This window comes from Notolepis coatsorum (genome assembly GCF_963971535.1).
Source record: "Notolepis coatsorum genome assembly, chromosome: 5".
Lineage (NCBI taxonomy): Eukaryota > Metazoa > Chordata > Actinopteri > Aulopiformes > Paralepididae > Notolepis > Notolepis coatsorum.
In genome coordinates this window covers 58328450-58350321 of record NC_140169.1, presented here as the reverse complement: position 1 = coordinate 58350321, position 21872 = coordinate 58328450, and the positions used below count along the sequence as shown (strand labels likewise).

At 46.9% G+C, this 21872-nt stretch overlaps 1 protein-coding gene across 1 annotated transcript in view; it reads left to right on the top strand.

The window, feature by feature from the left end:
- Positions 1 to 21872, top strand: part of ddx51 (DEAD (Asp-Glu-Ala-Asp) box polypeptide 51) — a 54172-nt gene that overhangs the window by 25687 nt on the left and 6613 nt on the right. Inside the window, exons 9-14 of the mRNA XM_084315266.1 lie at positions 7871 to 7979; positions 9731 to 9879; positions 13193 to 13376; positions 15322 to 15437; positions 18674 to 18790; positions 20142 to 20243. Coding sequence (XP_084171392.1) covers positions 7871 to 7979; positions 9731 to 9879; positions 13193 to 13376; positions 15322 to 15437; positions 18674 to 18790; positions 20142 to 20243 — 777 coding nt within the window. The remainder of the gene's footprint in view (positions 1 to 7870; positions 7980 to 9730; positions 9880 to 13192; positions 13377 to 15321; positions 15438 to 18673; positions 18791 to 20141; positions 20244 to 21872) is intronic.

Below are 21872 nucleotides of genomic sequence, written 5' to 3'. Positions count from 1 at the left end.
AAAAAAAAAATTAAAAATTGCAGTAATACACAATCTTTCATGCACTGTTAAAACATGAAATAAACACACAAAAGTGCAACTAGGGCTAAAAACCCAATGAAATAAAATAATAATAAATAATATGCTTAACATAACAGACCTAAGTTTGGGGAAACTAATGGGATAACTGGGGTTGCAACAAAAGTGCAACTAGGGCTAAAAACACAATGAAATAAAATAATAATAATAATAATAATAAATAATATATCCTTCTTAGTAGACTTCTTAGCTTAACATCCCAGGGAACTAATGGGATAACTGTTGTTTGCTCCTGACAAGCGTCTCAAAGTCTGGGGTGATGGTAGACAAAGCAACTCTGAGGTCGTGCTCAATGTCCAATCTGTTCCTCTGCTCTGTCTTCAGCTGGACCAGAGCTGAGAAGCCACTTTCACAAAGATAGGTAGTGAGATTTTTTTTTTTTAATAATTATTTTATTAATTTTTTGATTTTTTTTATACACAAATCCGCGACCCACTCAAAATGGCCCCACGACCCACCAGTTGAGAAACACTGATCTAAACCTTGCAGACTTTACTACACCAGAAGGCAGGAAATTAAGTGTTTGACGCTCAAAGTATCCAGGTGGAGGACCCCCAGACCCCCCCACTTAATGTCGTCGTCCCCCACTTAATGTCCCCCCCCATGTTGAAACCAATCCTCCACCCCTTGCAATCAATAACTTATGTTTTCAAGTGAAAATCCATCCTAAACATTCCTTTAAATATGTTAAAGGAGACCTGCATTGCTATTCCTAGCACTATTTGGGCAACTTTACACAATTCTCGTGAGTCTATGGAAGACATCTGTAAGGTTTATTTAAAAAAGATATCATTGTTTTATATTTCTAATGGAGTACTCAAAAGCATAATTTTCCAGCCTCTAGATTTCAGCCTGTTATTGGCTTGGCTCCGCCCATACTAGCAGAATGCTTTGAGTGACAGCCACCCACCAAATAGTTCTGGCCATACTACTCTACTAACGCCAAAGTGAACCTAATACACAAACAAATATGGCTCAAGCATACGTTTTCGATACAATACAATCCACAAAGGGATGACACCGAAGCAGGTACCCATGCCATACGATTTTGGGAAAACAAATGCCCGGAAGAATAAGATTGCTCTCCCAATCCGTCTAACACACACACACACACACACACACACACACACACACACACACACACACACACACACACACACACACACACACACACACACACACACACACACACACACACACACACACACACACACACACACACACACACACACACACACACACACACATGCACACACACACACCCACACGGCATTTGTACTAACGACATTAGTTAGGAACATAATCATTCATTCGCAATACACACAAGTAGGTCTACATATAAACAACGAAGCACAGAGCTAAGAACGTTAGCTAAGCTAGCTTGCTCTCTCAGTCCGTCTAACAAACACACACACGCGCACACACACACACAGTGCTTGCACTAACGTTAGACTGTCTTGGCGCACACACATGCAAGAGTACCGTAATACACAAACGGATGAATGAACGAGGTCCTACTGCTAATTAACTACATTTACATTTACATTTAGTCATTTAGCTGACGCTTTTATCCAAAGCGACTTACAAGTTCTGTACGACAAGCCATCAGGAAGGGCACAACTCTATCAGCTGAGCAACAATGTTCATCAAAGTGTTGAGTGCTACAGTGTAGGTTAGTTTATTAGGACAAGTGCATGACAGTACGGTTAGTTAGGGTTAGATTTTTTTTTTTTTTTTTTTTTTTTTTAATTCAGATAATGGTTGAAGAAGTGCGTCTTTAGTCGACGGCGAAAGATTGGACGTGATTCGGCTGTCCTAACTGGGGTGGGTAGTTCATTCCACCATTGTGGGGCAAGGACTGAGAATAGGCGACTTCTCTTTGATGACCCTCCCGGAGCTTGGATAGGAGTAGGTCTGAGGCGGCCAGAAGATGCAGAGCGTAGGGGTCTTGAGGGTGTGTAGTTAGAGACCATTGACCGGAGGTAGGCGGGAGCGGTTCCCTTTGCCGCACGGTATGCTAGGTCGAGGGCCTTGAAGCGGATTCGTGCAGCAATGGGGAGCCAGTGCAGGTCCCTAAGAAGTGGGGTGACATGGGCCGACTTCGGTAGGTTTGAGATCAGGCGGGCCGCTGCGTTCTGAATGAGTTGAAGAGGCTTAGTGGCAGTGGCCGGGAGGCCAGCGAGCAGTGCATTGCAGTAGTCGAGGCGGGAGATGACTGTTGATTGGACGAGGAGTTGGGTGGCTTCTTTTGTCAGGAAGGGGCGTATCCTTCTGACGTTGCTCAGGAGGAATCGGCAGGTTCTGGTCGTCGCTGCGATGTGAGCAGAGAAGTTCAACTGGTCGTCGAGGACAACACCAAGGTTCTTGGCGGTCGGGGACGCAGTCACAGCTGCATTCTCGACTGTGATTGAAAGGTCGGTTAGGGGGGAGGATTTGGCCGGCAGGTGGAGCAATTCTGTTTTGCTTAGGTTCAGTTTGAGGTGGTTGGACGTCATCCAGGCTGAGATGTCGGACAGACAGGCCGAGATCCGCACAGAGACGTGGATATCTGAGGGAGGGAAGGAGAGGAAGAGTTGAGTATCGTCGGCATAACAATGGTAGGAGAAGCCATGAGACGTGATAATGTTACCCAGTGATTTAGTGTAGAGGGAGAAGAGAAGGGGTCCTAAAACCGAGCCCTGGGGGACACCCGTCCGCAGGGGGCGGGTGGCCGACAGGGTCCCTCTCCATGACACTTGGTAGGAGCGGTCATTGAGGTATGATGACAGCCATGTCAGCGCAGAGCCAGCCACTCCCATTCCTGCGAGGGCCGCAAGGAGGATCTGGTGGTTGACTGTGTCGAAGGCTGCAGATAGATCTAGGAGAATCAGGACAGAGGAGAGGCCTTTCGCTTTTGCTAAGTGAAGTGCCTCTGTGACCGCAATGAGGGCTGTCTCTGTGGAGTGACCAGTCCTGAAGCCTGACTGATTAGGGTCTAGGAGGTCATTCTGTAAGAGATAAGTAGTAAGTTGGTTGGATACAGCACGTTCAAGTGTTTTAGAAAGGAAGGAGAGAAGAGAGACAGGACGGTAGTTGCCTATGACAGTAGGGTTCAGGGTTGGTTTTTTTATGAGCGGCGTGACTCTGGCTTGTTTTAGGGAGGTGGGGACCAACTAATTACGACGTACTGTATGTACTTACTGATTCAATGCTTTCTTTCGGTCTCAAAGACTTACAGGCTAGGTCCCTTCTTCTTTAGCAACAGCCAGGAAATCACGGAAGCATAAAGTCCCTCGTCTTTGCAAAAATCCAAAAACGAACTTGGTCCATTGCTGGCGAAGCACATCATCCTCGGGAAAAGTGTGCAAAGACGTATTAGGAGCTTTACAGCCAGGAACAGCACATGTCCTGCGTGTTTTGCTCATCGTGGACGTCAGGCAAGTTACTGCACTTCTTTCCTGCGTTCTGTCTGCTGTATGTTGAGGGCTGCCCAGGTAGATTGTGGGCGGGCATTGGCTCCAACCACAGAGCCAATCGGATCACTATCCACTTCCCCAGCGCCACGTGACGTCACCATGCGCGTCAAATCAGAACGATCTGATTAAAATGGACCAGGAAATGAATGACCTGAATGACGGCAATCCGCCAATATGGTATTTAGAGACACAAACACATTGATACTAACTCCTATTACTATAATACAATGCTGGACACTGAAAAAAGACATTTATAATGCATGTCACCTTTAAGTAAAAAATAAATTGAATGTAAAATGTCAAGAAGAATGTACATTACGTTCACAAGGTACTATCTACTATGCTACTATGTCTATACTACTACCACCACCTACTATGTCTATACTACTATCTACTATGTCTATACTACTACCTACTATGCTACTATGTCTATACTACTATCTACTATGCTAATATGTCTATACTACTACCTACTATGTCTACTACTATCCACTATGTCTATACTACTACCACCTACTATGTCTATGCTACTATCTATCTACTATGTAATATGTCTATACTATCTACTATGCTACTATGTCTATACTACTATCTACTATGCTACTACTATGTGCATCAGCCCTATCTGACCTCATCACTACCCACATGGCCCCGGTTCCCTCCGATACCTCCCCGGACACCTTAGCGGCCCGTTACAATGCCGCCCTCTCCCTCAGCCTGGACTCTCTGGCGCCCCTCAGAAGCCAGAATGTGTCCTTTCCTCGCACTGCCCCATGGTTTACCTCTGACCTCCGCTCAATGAAAAGAGCTGGTCGACGACTGGAGCGACTCTCCAAGCAATTTGTCCTCACCGTCCACCGTTTGGCCTTCGTGGACCACGTGAGGTCCTACAAAGAGGCTCTCTCCAAGACCAGGACAGCATTAGGGCTGTCTTAAATGCTTCGAAGCTTCGAACGTTCGATTCGATGGCACAAGCTTCGAACATTAAAAAAAAAATCGAAGTTTAAAAAAAGAAAAAGAAAAATATAAAAAAAAAATTCAATTTTTTTTTTTTCAAATATTATTTTTTTTACTTCGATTTGTGTGTGTGTGTGTGTGTGTGTGTGTGTGTGTGTGTGTGTGTGTGTGTGTGTGTGTGTGTGTGTGTGTGTGTGTGTGTGTGTGTGTGTGTGTGTGTGTGTGTGTGTGTGTGTGTGTGTGTGTGTGTGTGTGTGTGTGTGTGTGTGTGTGTGTGTGTGTGTGTGTGTGTGTGTGTGTGTGTGTGTGTGTGTGTGTGTGTGTGTGTGTGTGTGTGTGTGTGTGTGTGTGTGTGTGTGTGTGTGTGTGTGTGTGTGTGTGTGTGTGTGTGTGTGTGTGTGTGAGTGAGTGAGAACTACCCATCCCAGTTAGGACAGCCGAATCCCGTCCAATCTTTCGCCGTCGACTAAAGACTCACTTCTTCAACCATTATCTGAAATGATAAAAAAAAAAAAAAAAAAAAATCTAACCGTGCACTTGTCCTAATAAACTAACCTACACTGTAACACGCAACACTTTGATGAACATTGTTACTCTGCTGATAGAGTTGTACCCTTCTTGCTGTCTTGTCGTACAGAACTTGTAAGTCGCTTTGGATAAAAGCGTCAGCTAAATGACTAAATGTAAGTGTGTGTGTGTGTGTGTAGGTGTGTGTGTGTGTGTGTGCGCGCACCTTGTAGAATTCCACACATAAGAAAGAAAGATACTGGGATGAATAAACAAAATAGGAAATAAAATGTAGAAATGCATGCAATACATAAATAAATATGAATCTCCATATATGAAATATAACATTTAGATAAGGTGCTACTGAGATGTTTTGGTGAGTTCTTTGTTTTTTTTGTGGAAGTTGCCCTTCTTAAAAATGCATGAACATTCACTGATAATTGGTCTGTAGTGGAGTCTACAAGGTCTACATTGCCGGACCATGTAGAATCCGGACCTTGTAGACTGACATAATTCTGTGCATAGTTTAGTCTACACAGGCCATATTTCAAATAATCAAAATCTTACTTCATTCATCTTAAACATTCTTGATTTGGGGGATTGGTAGTTCCCATGAAATCTGAAGTTGTTCAAACGACAACAGCGATCCACCTTGAATTAAATCACACAGCCGAGTGAAACCTTGTTGGATGCGTCAGTCACGAAAGGGGCTACTTAATTAATTAATCCAACCCACTTTATTTATAGAGCACATTTAAAAACAACGTTTACGAAAGTGCTGTACAAGTCCCACAACATAAGATAAAAAAAATTTTTTTTAAAAAAATATTTTTTTATTTTTTTTTTTTTTTTTTTTTTGAAGCTTCGAATTAAAATCGAAGCTCGGCCCCGAAGCTTCGATTGCCAAAAAAAGCCTCATCACCTCACAGCAAAATCACCCCAGATCGCTTTTCTCGACTATAAATCGTCTCCTCCGCCCTCTCACTGCCTGCTGATGCTCCTGACCTCTGCTCTAAGTTCCTTGACTTTTTCCAGGCTAAAGTGACATCCACCAACAACTCACGGTGCCCGCCCCCTCCCCTCCTCACTTACCCCTGACGCCGGACTACATGCTCCCAGCTGCATCCCTCCATCCCCAGTGCTCTCTCTCTCTCCTCCTTCTCCCCAGTGGATGTTCCGCTGGTTACCAGAGCCAAAGCTTCCACCTGCTCCCTCGACCCCATGCCTACGGTGCTGTTCAAGGTCTGCCTTCCTACCCTCTGCCCCATCATAACGGACATCATCAACTCCTCTCTGTCATCTGGAATAGTTCCCTCCTGTTTCAAAACCGCCTCCATCACTCTCATCCTAAAGAAGCCTGGTCTGGACCCTGAGGTGCTTGATAACTACCGGCCGATCTCCAACCTTCCTTTCCTAAGCAAAACCTTGGAAAGGGCAGTCGTCGCCCAGCTTCATCAACATCTGTCCAACCATGAGCTCTACGAACCCCTTCAGTCAGCCTACCGAGCACATCACAGCACAGAGACCGCCCTCATCAAGATCACTAATGACCTCCTCCTTGCTGCAGACTCCGGACACATCAGCCTCCTCATCCTTCTCGACCTCTCCGCGGCGTTCGATACAATATCCCACTCAGTCCTCCTCAAATGCCTCTCCGACAACCTTGGCATCACCGGTACATCTCTGTCTTGGTTTCATTCATATCTCACAAATAGATCTCTTTGTGGCTGAGACCCTGATCCACTCATTCATCACCTCCCGGTTGGACTACTGTAATGGAGTCCTGTTCGGGGTACCCAGCAAAGCCCTGGACAGGCTCCAGTATGTCCAGAACTCAGCTGCCAGGGTTCTCACTCACACCAAGCCCTGGCAGCACATCACCCCCACCCTCATCCACCTCCACTGGCTTCCAGTCAAGTTCCGCATCACCTTCAAGCTCCTGCTCCTCACCTACAAGTCCCTCCATGCCCTCGCCCCCCGATACCTGTCTGATCTCCTCCACCAGCACACTCCATCCTGGAACCTACAATCCTCTGATCTAGGTCTCCTCTCCATCCCTCGCACCAGGTTACGGACTTTTGGGAACAGAGCCTTCAGCGTGGCGTCCCCTACCCTCTGGAACTCTCTCCCCCCTGAAATCCGCAACGCCCCAACCCTGGACACCTTCAAATCTGCTCTAAAAACACACCTCTTCACCAAGGCTTTTCCCCATCAGTTAGTTTAGATTAGATTAGGTCCATTATCCATTATCCCTTACCTTCCCTCATCCCCTTTTTCCCCCCTATTTCTCTAGCCCTATTTTTTTGTCCTGATTGTGAAGCGACCTTGGGTTCTATGAAAGGAGCTATATAAATTTGATCTATTATTATTATTACTATGTCTATACTACTACCACCTACTATGTCTATGCTACTATCCATCTACTATGCTACTATGTCTATACTACTATCTACTATGCTACTATGTCTATACTAATATCTACTATGCTAATATGTCTATATCACTATGCAGTCAGAGTGTAGCACTCATGTTCTGCACTGCTAGACTAACAACACCACTCACCCTTAGCTGCCAGAGTTGTACCCTTCCTGCTGACTTGTTGTGCACAATTTGTAAGTCGCTTTGGATAAAAGCATCAGCTAAATGAATGAATGTACAAGGTCCCATAGTGTTGGTTGATGACAATACAGATAGACAGTCTTGGTCCTTTGGATCCCAGCTTTGGGAGAGACAAGTTCACGTTCACTAATATTGATTGAGATGCTGCCTGTGGTTATAATATAGTTATGCATGAACTATAAAACGCATTCATCCAAAACTAGAATGGAAAAGTACTTATCCATTTTTCTTTTTTAATCTTTATTCATTTCTAGAGGGGGCATGCGACGCAGTCTGGCAGACATCGTGGTGGCGACCCCTGGTCGTCTGGTCGACCACATCAACAGGACTTCTGGCTTCCGTCTGGAACACCTCCGATTTCTGGTGAGTTGATCTTGAATGGACTTTTCACCCATAGTTCATTTGAAATCAATTTAGTTCCTACCTTGAGTTAAAATGGAGTGTTCAACAAAGAGTATCTCTCTGTAGATTTAAGTGCACTTAGTACTTAGCACTTCATATATAAGTTCATTAACAATAGGTAGGGCTGGGCGATATGGCCTAAAAATAAAATCTCAGATTATAATTTTTTTTTAATCCGATTTACGATTTTAATCGTTTTTTTTTCTCTTGAAAACTAGAAACGCCAAGGAAATCATTCAAATAACCTTTGTTTTTATTTGACAAAAAAGAAAAAATCAAACCAAGATGAATTTCCCTATTGGGATTGAAGTGCAATAACTTGCTTTTTCACCAAACTTCACTTAAAACAAATAAAACATGCCTCTTGATCATCAAACAAGAATGAATTTCCCTATTGGGATTAATAAAGTGCAAATCTAACTTTCACCAAACATCACTTTTTGTAAAATAAAAGGTGACTCTTGAAGACATTTAAAAAAAAAATCAAAATCATTGATTCGAATTAATTGATTAAATCGATTAATCGCCCCGGCCCTAACAATAGGCAAGATCTTCCTGATACCTTCCATAGTTTCTTCATCTTTTCATCAGAAATTCACTCATATCCAACAAACCATAGTAATAAACTCTACTTACCTTTCTGTCGATCATCTAGCCATCAATTCAACATTAGCTTTAGAGGAACACTCTTAAGTTCATCATTGAGGTCAACAACCTCCTTATCTATATTAAACAATTATTAATTTAATTTCATCATAAATCATCAACATATTAAGTTACTCCTGTGCATCAGTGTTAACATCTATGGCTGCTTGTTCTTTTTCTTCATTATATACTGTTCATATGTTATTCTCCTCTCCTTTACCTTCTTGTACTTAGAAAAACTTTTTTATTTTTTTTCGCTATAGTGTCTGACTTATGTCTCTGATCTTGTTTTGAGTTTATTCTCTAGACCATGTTTACATGTATTTCGTTCATATATGTTTATGGACAATGGGATGGAAGTGGAACTTTGTAGTCAAGTCAAGAGTTTTATTTGTCACGGCATACAAGTATACAATGAAATGCGGGTGGTCTTGCCCGCAACGATGTGCAATACAGTAGTACAACATATAATAGAATCCAATAGACAACATTGTGCAATAAACAGGTAACATAGTGGGACATCACGGTATTTGTACATAGTTATTTACAGAGCATGAAGGACATGCTAGGTCCCTTGGTAGTGCAATACACTGTTACTATACTATACACAAGCCCTTTGGGCATCGTTCCCTCCTAGCACTGTTTTCTTTTAATATTGTGCTAAATAAATAAACTAAACTAAAACTCACTAAAACTAGTAAGGGGACTGGCGATACAAAAATTTGTATTTCACCACCAAATGTACTAAGTACCGGTATATATAAACCTCTTGTTAATGTGAAAATTACATTATCCCAGCTGTAGTCCTCATTTAGGCTGTTATTTTCACCCACATAATTTTTCTTTTAGTCGTAATACACGTGTTTTCAGTCTCCCCTAATTAAAATGTTGACACAAACAAAGCTGTGAATGCCAACATTTGTGTACCGTAAATTATAAAAAAGAACAAAGAAAAATTATTGTGTGTGAAAGATGGCTTGTTGCCTCACATCACAGATCACTACAGCCGTCATCACAGTGAATCTCCATGTCTGTCTTTAATCTTTAATTAATTTAATCCATTATAGATCATCGATGAAGCCGACCGGATGATTGACAGCATGCACCAGTCGTGGCTCAGTCAGGTGACCAAGGCGGTGTACTGCTCTGGGAGTGATGATGTCAGCGTCCCCTCCATCTTCAAGAGGACCGAGCCCACACACATCACTGCAGCCAGGCAAGACACACACACACACACACACACACACACACACACACACACACACACACACACACACACACACACACACACACACAGACACACAGACACACAGACACTCTGTCAGCCCAGCACTCAGTCACTTCAATAGAGAGAGAGAGAGAAAAACACACCGGCCTCCAGTAATGTGATCTGATTTCAATGTGATTTACAACATGAATAGATCATCACATTCAAAATAATTTTCAAGTTCCCTTAAAAGGTGCAATAGATAACATTCAGCCACTAGATGTTGCACTAGAGCACCAGCACGTCGGACCAAAACAAAGGCGTTACAGGGAGGGGGGGGGGGGCGATAATTATTGTAATGAATTCATTTTGTTTCTTTTTTGTTGTTTTAATCTGACGTGTGGGTTGGAGTTCAGTAACTTATTACAAAATGGTTAACCCTTTCACTGCGACAACACAGAAGGTTAACCCTTTCACTGCCACACGACAAAGGGTTAACCTTCTGTAGTGTGGTAGTGAACGGGTCATAGTGTGAATGTCTCCAGAGTCTCAGACTGCGGTTAGACTTTCGTTTCATTTTCGTTAAATTTTCAGATGAGTTTCGCCGCAACGTAGCGGGAGGCGAGTCACACTTTCGTTTTTGTCACCTGAGCACAGTGATGTAGTACACTGCCAAAGCAGTAGGTGGCAGTAGGTGGCGAACATGAAGACAATTTTCAACCAATCAGAACTTGAATGTGCCAATACACTTCCTGCAAAGAAAATGTCAACAAGGCGGGCGCCGCCATCTTTGCCTATTTACCCAATGCAGCACTTCTTTTTCAGCAAAGTGTAATAAAAGTGCAATAAACAAAACGGATACATTCACTGTGTGTTCTGCCTCTCATTTGTTGATGAAACAAAACTAACATCAACACAAGTGATCACCAAGAGCGGATAGTTTAGTCTCAAAAAAGATCGGTGACGTTGTTAGCTACATTGTTAGCTGCATGCTAACATGAATGGAATATGCCATTATAACAGTATAGCATTGTGGCTAGAAGCTAACGTTAGCTCACGCTAGTTAGCCAGCACCAAACTGATGATATCGGGAGCTATCAGTAGCTAGATAACATTAGAGACAACGCTGTGTGTATTAAACAAAGGTGAATAGATGACTGGGCCATTTTGTTTAATGCTTGTTAAGATTGAAAGAGGAGCTTTGAGCTAACAGGGTCTGATAGCTAACGCTAGCTCACGTTAGCCAGTGGCAGTGCTCATGCAATCGGTAATGCTAGCAGAATGAATGGATGTAAACTTTATTTAACATATTGCATATGGGTACAATACAATACGGCTCAATACAAACAATTGTTAAGGGAATGCAGACTGTTGTAGCTTGGACTGGGGTCCTTATAACAATAACTTGACAACACATGGTAGCTGCAGCTATTTGGGACACGGACGGAGGCGGAGCTATGTCCCAAACACACACACTGTTGTCACCGGAAGGGCACGCAGATGGTATCTACTGCGCATGGGCGTTTTCGCAACAACGGCTCCGTGCAGATTACACGACTGTTGTCGGCGAGTTTTGGCGCTACTCCAAAACGGAAAACACAATTTAGCGTTTTCAGTAGGGCCACAACGTATCCGCCAAAAAACGCATTTCTGTGTAATAGGGACAGCAAACGTATTCAAAAACGTATAAAAACGAGCACAAAAACACTGTGTGTAACAAGGGCCTCAGGCCTGAGGTGTGACCAGCAGTAGCAGCCCCCCCCCCCCTGTACCCACTGAAATCCAACCCACACACCTGACAACGACAGAAACGGCGGCAGGGCTTTCCCTAACAATGGTATAGTAGGGGCACAGCGTCACCATGACAACGCACGCCGCCAGCGCCACCATGTGTTTTTGTGTTTCTTTTAGTTTAGGGCTTAGCGCCAGCTTACCGTCGGTAGTGTGATAGTAAAGGGGTTAACCTTCTGTAGTGTGGCAGTGAAAGGGTTAACCTGCTGTTGTTGTGTGTCAGTGAAATGGTTAACCTGCTGTATTGTTGCATTGAAAGGGTTAACCGTTTGGTAGTGCGGCAGTGAAAGGGTTAAAACATGTGATGCTCGGCCCTCTGTTCCACTGTGTGTCTGTGTGTGTGTGTGTTTACATGTTCAACGTTAAACTATTGCACAACCATATATACACTGTACTTAATGATATTAAGTTGCAGGAAATTACAGCAAATGTCTTTTCTTTATTGCACATTCGTTTGTCTCTCACACGGGGGGTATGAAACAAAAAAACTAAAATAATTACACATGCAAAAAAAAAAATTTCACACAGTTATCGATAAATCGATAAGTGGTCTCAGCCTTACTTCTGACTGAGCACCATGTTTCACAAAGGAGACGTCTCTGGAAATCTGATCTGCTCCAGCCGCTCCTCTTCTCTCCCTCCTCCTCCTCTTCTCTCCCTCCTCCTCCTCTTCTTCTCTCCCTCCTCCTCCTCCTCTCTCCCTCCTCTTCTCTCCCTCCTCCTCTCTCCCTCCTCAGCCGCTCATCTGTGACGCTGTGTCCTCCTCTTCTCTCCCTCCTCCTCTTCTCTCCCTCCTCCTCTTCTCTCCCTCCTCCTCTTCTCTCCCTCCTCTTCTCTCCCTCCTCAGCCGCTCGTCTGTGACGCTGTGTCCTCCTCCTCTTCTCTCCCTCCTCCTCCTCCTCTCTCCCTCCTCAGCCGCTCATCTGTGACGCTGTGTCCTCCTCCTCCTCCTCCTCCTCTTCTCTCCCTCCTCCTCTTCTCTCCCTCCTCTTCTTCTCTCCCTCCTCCTCTTCTCTCCCTCCTCTTCTTCTCTCCCTCCTCTTCTTCTCTCCCTCCTCAGCCGCTCGTCTGTGACGCTGTGTCCTCCTCCTCTTCTCTCCCTCCTCTTCTCTCCCTCCTCTTCTTCTCCCTCAGCCGCTCGTCTGTGACGCTGTGTCCTCCTCCTCCTCTTCTCTCCCTCCTCCTCTTCTCTCCCTCCTCTTCTTCTCCCTCAGCCGCTCGTCTGTGACGCTGTGTCCTCCTCCTCCTCTTCTCTCCCTCCTCCTCTTCTCTCCCTCCTCTTCTTCTCTCCCTCCTCAGCCGCTCGTCTGTGACGCTGTGTCCTCCTCCTCTTCTCTCCCTCCTCCTCCTCCCTCCCTCCTCCTCCTCCTCTCTCCCTCCTCCTCCTCCTCTTCCTCCTCAGCCTGGCTCCCCCGTGACGCTGTGTCCTCCTCCTCCTCTTCTCTCCCTCCTCCTCCTCCTCTCTCCCTCCTCAGCCTGGCTCCCCCGTGACGCTGTGTCCCCCTCCCCCTCCTCCTCTCTCCCCCCTCAGCCTGGCTCCCCCTCAGCCGCCCCTCCAGAAGCTGCTGTTCTCCGCCACGCTCACCCAGGACCCCGAGAAGCTGCAGCAGCTGGGCCTCCACCGGCCGCGGCTCTTCAGCTCCGTCCACGCCTGCTCCGCCCCGGGGAGCGGCGGCCAGACGCAGGGGCTGTTCAACTTCCCCCAGGGCCTGACGGTGAGGAGGGAGGGAGGGGTGCGGGGCTGGAACGGAGAGTCAAATTATCTACCAGTGCAATAAGCACATTTGACTCTGCAAGACTTCTTGGAATAAGTAAAAATATCTAGGGTTAGGGTAAAACCGGATAAAATGTGCCGGAAGGTATGGGTTCTTACCTATCTCGATGTGATTTATCTAGAAATATCCACAGCAAGAATTTTAGGTGTCAGTGAAACCAACATTGCAATCTGGTTAGAAGTGGTGGAGAGAATAAAAGCTAGCATATGAAGTGTAGTGCCTGGTTAGAAACGAATGAAAATGGATGGATTATCCAAGTGGGGGTCCGGGGGGGGGGGGGGGGAGAGCGAGCGAGAGCATATGTATGTATTGTGTTAGATAGCAAGTATTAGGTATATATCTCGTAAACTACATTTATATTGATTCAAATGGTGATTTACATTGGATGTTTACTGTTGATGCTTGTGTGTCTAATTTTATGTTATGTTTTTAAAAAAAATTATAAAAAAAAGAAAATACAAAAAAAGAAAAAATATATACGTATATATCTAGGGTTCTCTAGTATCTCTCTCCTGATTGGATACAGTGGGAAGGGATCCCAGGAAATGCATGTTGTGTTTACTGCAGAGTAAGGGTGTAACGGTACACAAAAACCACGTCTCGGTGCGTACCTCGGTTTTGAAGTCAAGGTTCGGTACAGTGGGTTTCCGGCACAGTGGGGGAACGTTTGGCTCTCCATGTTCCACTCAGGGGTGATGTAGTGTGCCGTAACTAATTGTACTTGTAGGGCTGTCAATGAATATTCTATATTGAAATTAATAATCGACTTGTAAAAAATGATAATAATAATTATTATTATATTAGATTGTGAAAAAAACAACCCCCGGTGGGCGGTCGTTAGTGGTTAACATACCGTTGTATTTGTTCGGTACACAGCCGTTCGGTACGGTACACACTGAAACGGTTCGGTACGGATACGTGTACCTTTACACCCCTACTGCAGAGCGGAGGGACTGGGAGACCCATGTTACTGACCAGACACTCTATATCAGTGATGGCTGTTTACTGCAGAGCGGAGGGACTGGGAGACCCATGTTACTGACCAGACACTCTATATCAGTGATGACTCTTTACTGCAGAGTGGAGGGACTGGGAGACCCATGTTACTGACCAGACACTCTGTATCAGTGATGGCTGTTTACTGCAGAGTGGAGGGACTGAGAGACCCATGTTACTGACCAGACACTCTGTATCAGTGATGACTGTTTACTGCAGAGTGGAGGGACTGGGAGACCCATGTTACTGACCAGACACTCTGTATCAGTGATGGCTGTTTACTGCAGAGTGGAGGGACTGAGAGACCCATGTTACTGACCAGACACTCTATATCAGTGATGGCTGTTTACTGCAGAGTGGAGGGACTGGGAGACCCATGTTACTGACCAGACACTCTATATCAGTGATGGCTGTTTACTGCAGAGTGGAGTGACTGGGAGACCCATGTTACTGACCAGACACTCTGTATCAGTGATGGCTGTTTACTGCAGAGCGGAGGGACTGGGAGACCCATGTTACTGACCAAACACTCTATGATCAGTGATGGATGTTTACTGCAGAGTGGAGGGACTGGGAGACCCATGTTACTGATCAGACACTCTATATCAGTGATGACTGTTTACTGCAGAGTGGAGGGACTGGGAGATCCATGTTACTGACCAGACACTCTGTATCAGTGATGGCTGTTTACTGCAGAGCGGAGGGACTGGGAGACCCATGTTACTGACCAGACACTCTAATATATCAGTGATGGCTGAGCTATTTTACACAATAAATACCACTTACAGCACTTCTTAGTGTTATAGTTTCTTTAGTAAACCATGAATATAGCAGCACACGGCAGCACTGTGTGGAGACGTCACTGTTCTCGTATGTTTCTCTCCTGCAGGAGTTCTACGTTCCCTCCACCCAGAGCAACAAGCCCCTCCACATCCTCCACTTTGTCCTCCGCATGAAGTTCAGCCCCATCTTGTGTTTCACCAACTCCAGACAGGCAGCGCACAGGTAACTCCAGACAGGCAGGCAGCGCACAGGTAACTCCAGACAGGCAGGCAGCGCACAGGTAACTCCAGACAGGCAGGCAGCGCACAGGTAACTCCAGACAGGAGGCAGCGCACAGGTAACTCCAGACACAGGCAGCGCACAGGTAACTCCAGACAGGCAGCGCACAGGTAACTCCAGACAGGCAGGCAGCGCACAGGTAACTCCAGACAGGCAGCGCACAGGTAACTCCAGACACAGGCAGCGCACAGGTAACTCCAGACAGGCAGCGCACAGGTAACTCCAGACAGGCAGCGCACAGGTAACTCCAGACAGGCAGCGCACAGGTAACTCCAGACAGGCAGGCAGCGCACAGGTAACTCCAGACAGGCAGCGCACAGGTAACTCCAGACAGGCAGCGCAGCACAGGTAACTCCAGACAGGCAGCGCACAGGTAACTCCAGACAGGCAGCGCACAGGTAACTCCAGACAGGCAGCGCACAGGTAACTCCAGACAGGCAGCGCACAGGTAACTCCAGACAGGAGGCAGCGCACAGGTAACTCCAGACACAGGCAGCGCACAGGTAACTCCAGACACAGGCAGCGCACAGGTAACTCCAGGCAGACAGGCAGCGCACAGGTAACTCCAGACACAGGCAGCGCACAGGTAACTCCAGACACAGGCAGCGCACAGGTAACTCCAGACACAGGCAGCGCACAGGTAACTCCAGACAGGAGGCAGCGCACAGGTAACTCCAGACACAGGCAGCGCACAGGTAACTCCAGACAGACAGGCAGCGCACAGGTAACTCCAGACAGGCAGCGCACAGGTAACTCCAGACAGGCAGGCAGCGCACAGGTAACTCCAGACAGGCAGGCAGCGCACAGGTAACTCCAGACAGGCAGCGCACCGGTAACTCCAGACAGGCAGCGCACAGGTAACTCCAGACAGGCAGCGCACCGGTAACTCCAGACAGGCAGCGCACAGGTAACTCCAGACAGGCAGCGCACAGGTAACTCCAGACAGGCAGCGCACAGGTAACTCCAGACACAGGCAGCGCACAGGTAACTCCAGACAGGCAGCGCACAGGTAACTCCAGACAGGCAGCGCACAGGTAACTCCAGACAGGCAGCGCACAGGTAACTCCAGACAGACAGGCAGCGCACAGGTAACTCCAGACAGGCAGCGCACAGGTAACTCCAGACAGGAGGCAGCGCACAGGTAACTCCAGACACAGGCAGCGCACAGGTAACTCCAGACACAGGCAGCGCACAGGTAACTCCAGACACAGGCAGCACACAGGTAACTCCAGACACAGGCAGCGCACAGGTAACTCCAGACAGGCAGCGCACAGGTAACTCCAGACAGGCAGCGCACAGGTAACTCCAGACAGGCAGGCAGCGCACAGGTAACTCCAGACAGACAGGCAGCGCACAGGTAACTCCAGACAGGCAGCGCACAGGTAACTCCAGACACAGGCAGCGCACAGGTAACTCCAGACACAGGCAGCGCACAGGTAACTCCAGACACAGGCAGCGCACAGGTAACTCCAGACAGGCAGCGCACAGGTAACTCCAGGCAGACAGGCAGCGCACAGGTAACTCCAGACAGGCAGGCAGCGCACAGGTAACTCCAGACACAGGCAGGCAGCGCACAGGTAACTCCAGACACAGGCAGCACACAGGTAACTCCAGACAGGCAACGCACAGTTAACTCCAGACACAGGCAGCGCACAGGTAACTCCAGACACAGGCAGCGCACAGGTAACTCCAGACAGGCAGCGCACAGGTAACTCCAGGCAGACAGGCAGCGCACAGGTAACTCCAGACACAGGCAGCGCACAGGTAACTCCAGACAGGCAGCGCACAGGTAACTCCAGGCAGACAGGCAGCGCACAGGTAACTCCAGACAGGCAGCGCACAGGTAACTCCAGACAGGCAGCGCACAGGTAACTCCAGACAGGCAGGCAGCGCACAGGTAACTCCAGACAGGCAGCGCACAGGTAACTCCAGACACAGGCAGCACACAGGTAACTCCAGACACAGGCAGCGCACAGGTAACTCCAGGCAGACAGGCAGCGCACAGGTAACTCCAGACAGGCAGCGCACAGGTAACTCCAGACAGGAGGCAGCGCACAGGTAACTCCAGACAGGCAGCACACAGGTAACTCCAGACAGGCAGCGCACAGGTAACTCCAGACAGGCAGCGCACAGGTAACTCCAGACACAGGCAGCACACAGGTAACTCCAGACAGGCAGCGCACAGGTAACTCCAGACAGGCAGCGCACAGGTAACTCCAGACACAGGCAGCGCACAGGTAACTCCAGACACAGGCAGCGCACAGGTAACTCCAGACAGGCAGCGCAGCACAGGTAACTCCAGACACAGGCAGCGCACAGGTAACTCCAGACAGGCAGCGCACAGGTAACTCCAGACACAGGCAGCACACAGGTAACTCCAGACAGGCAGCGCACAGGTAACTCCAGACACAGGCAGCGCACAGGTAACTCCAGACAGGCAGCGCAGCACAGGTAACTCCAGACAGGCAGCGCACAGGTAACTCCAGACAGGCAGGCAGCGCACAGGTAACTCCAGACAGGCAGCGCACAGGTAACTCCAGACAGGCAGCGCAGCACAGGTAACTCCAGACAGGCAGCGCACAGGTAACTCCAGACAGGCAGCGCAGCACAGGTAACTCCAGACAGGCAGCGCACAGGTAACTCCAGACAGGCAGCGCAGCACAGGTAACTCCAGACAGGCAGCGCAGCACAGGTAACTCCAGACAGGCAGCGCACAGGTAACTCCAGACAGGCAGCGCAGCACAGGTAACTCCAGACAGGCAGCGCAGCACAGGTAACTCCAGACAGGCAATCCATTGAATTAAAACCTTTATACGCATAAATGTACGTTGTTATTATTATTAGTCGTCACACACTTGATATTACGACAAGACCACCCGCTAATGTCTTCTTCGGACCCTCTCTTTGATTATTACGTGTGCGGATCTGGAAGTAAGTCGTCGCCATTCGACAGAAGTCCATTTATTTAGTTAGATACTCTTCTCGATCTTTTAATGCTCCTCCTGTATGGCTGGATCATGAAACTACTGCACTCCACTGTCTCCCTGACGCCACAATGTGTGTGCGTACCGATATACGTCGTCATTGGTGTTGTGTTGTCGTGTGTGATGACTTTGTCTCTGTTGTGTTGTGTGATGTCTCTGTCTCTGTTGTGTGTGTGATGTGTGTGTTGTGTGTAGACTCTACCTGCTGGTGCATCTCTATGGAGGAGTGCAGACTGCAGAGTTCTCCTCACGACTCTCTCCCAGCGAAAGAAAGAAGACCCTGAAGGACTTTGAACGGGGAAAGATCCAGTTGTGAGTAGCGTGTGTGTGTGTGTGTGTGTTGGGTGGGTGGGGTGGGGTGGGGGGCTTCCTAATTCTGCTGAAGGCAAATATGAAGGCAAGGAAACACCAACATTTATATATTTTCACATTGTCTGCTAAAAAAAATGCCCAGAACAATAATATCCAAATGAATGGCTGTAACGGAAAAGGTGTATTTGCACCAAACGTCACATGGAGGTTCACGACACCTCAATGGAACGCAGCAGTGCTCACACATGTAGACGACGCGGACTGGTTTTGTTCTTTTGATCATGCACTCTTGCTCTGATAACTATTTGTTCTGATTTGTTGTGATTTTAATTCTGTATTTTACTGTTGATTTTATTATATCTTTTTTTAGAAAAGCCTCAATGGACTATAGTGTCGAAAACTAGCACTTGTGTGCTATAAACACGCAAAACAGCGCATCTGGTCTGTCCACTGTGGCTGTGGTGTCCATTTTAAATAAACGTTTTCATTCATTCATGTTGAAGAAACAATAACTCCCTGGTAAACTGTGGTTTTTTCAAATACTGTGTGATGGTGACTTTACACTGCACCAGTAGGTTCCCCTGAATCATAAAAGGTATGACACTTGATACTGACTCAAATAATTTGCTCAGAATTGGCAGAAATAGGGCAGCTACGTGGTGCAGTGGGCAAGGCGCTCACCACGAATACTGGAGACGCTGGGTTCGCCTGTTCGAGCCCAGCGCTCCACATTGCTTTCAGTTTAGCTGGTCGTCCGCACTAATACACATTGGCAGTATTAGGGGGTGGGAAACTGATGGGTGGGGATCGGGCGTTGTGGACAGTGACTCCTACAGGTCGGTTGGTGCGCCTGCGCAGTAGAATCAGGAAGCGATGGGGGCGGCGCCCCTCCAAAGCGCAGACCCCTGACGCTGAAAGATCGAGCTGCGCAGGTGAAAAGATGCGACTGCTGTCACCTCAAGTACCGGAGTACATTGCAGCCGGCTTGTGGGAGGCAAGAAACAGTGTTCGAGACAGGGGAGGGTTGAATTGGATGATACGAAAATTGGGGATGGGAGAAAAATAGAAAAATGGGAGAAAAAGTGGATTAAAAAAAAATAATTGGCAGAAATACAACACTATGTCCAGGCGAACCTTTGTCTCTGTAGTTCAGTAGAACATTATATTTTGAGCACACACACACACACACACACACACACACACACACACACACACACACACACACACACACACACACACACACACCCACACACACACACACACACACACACACACCTCCTTTGGACTCAGTCTGGACACAGAAGGAAGTAGTCTCACCTGAAATGGGTCTTAATGAAGTGTCTTTTTAAAGGTTGATCAGCACAGACGCTGCTGCCAGAGGCATCGACATCAACGGGGTGAAGTGTGTAGTGAACTACGACGCTCCGCAGTACATCAGGACCTACATCCACAGGTGAGCTCACTCCACAGTTCATCAGGACCTACATCCACAGGTGAGCTCACTCCACAGTTCATCAGGACCTACATCCACAGGTGAGCTCACTCCACAGTTCATCAGGACCTACATCCACAGGTGAGCTCACTCCACAGTTCATCAGGACCTACATCCACAGGTGAGCTCACTCCACAGTTCATCAGGACCTACATCCACAGGTGAGCTCACTCCACAGTTCATCAGGACCTACATCCACAGGTGAGCTCACTCCACAGTTCATCAGGACCTACATCCACAGGTGAGCTCACTCCACAGTTCATCAGGACCTACATCCACAGGTGAGCTCACTCCGCAGTTCATCAGGACCTACATCCACAGGTGAGCTCACTCCACAGTTCATCAGGACCTACATCCACAGGTGAGCTCACTCCACAGTTCATCAGGACCTACATCCACAGGTGAGCTCACTCCACAGTTCATCAGGACCTACATCCACAGGTGAGCTCACTCCACAGTTCATCAGGACCTACATCCACAGGTGAGCTCACTCCGCAGTTCATCAGGACCTACATCCACAGGTGAGCTCACTCCGCAGTTCATCAGGACCTACATCCACAGGTGAGCTCACTCCACAGTACATCAGGACCTACATCCACAGGTGAGCTCACTCCACAGTTCATCAGGACCTACATCCACAGGTGAGTTCACTCCACAGCAGGGCTGCTGCACCATCAGGACCTACATCCACAGGTGAGTTCACTCCACAGCAGGGCTGCTGCACCATCAGGACCTACATCCACAGGTGAGTTCACTCCACAGCAGGGCTGCTGCACCATCAGGACCTACATCCACAGGTGAGTTCACTCCACAGCAGGGCTGCTGCACCATCAGGACCTACATCCACAGGTGAGTTCACTCCACAGCAGGGCTGCTGCACCATCAGGACCTACATCCACAGGTGAGTTCACTCCACAGTAGGGCTGCATAATTCTTGCTCAAATGTGAATCACGATTTTTCTCTTAAGAATTGAGATCATGATTATCTCGCACAATTCTTATTTTTCGCCATTTAAAAAGTAAAAAAAATATATAAAAAAATTAGGGCTGTCTGTTTATCTCGTTAATTAGATTAATTAATTACACAGCAAATTATCGCGTTATGAAAATTAACTCAAAATTAATTACAAAAAAAATATATATTTTTTTTTTATCTCATTCATTCCATAAGAACGTTGAATACACATTTACAGACTTTTTTTTATATGGTCCATTTGCATGTTCTTGGTACTGTATCTGATTCTAGGGACATCTTTGGATCTCAGGGAATGTATTCCCAGTGTCAGAAATACTGTGTCTGTTACTAGGCTTGAGTAAATTGTAATGAACCAAATGAGAATATCAATAAAAATGTTTTTATCTTTGACTGTGAATAACACCATGCTCAAATTGACCAGACCTGAAAAATCTAAGCAAATTAATAGATGGAAGATGATTAAACAGAAGGTTTTGTAGATACAGTACTGAATTGTGCCATCCGGACACATGCTATTTGAAATATGATTATAGAATATAGAATATCAGGCATAAAATGGTTATGCGATTAATTAGATTAATTAATTACAAATCCTGTAATTAATTAGATAATTT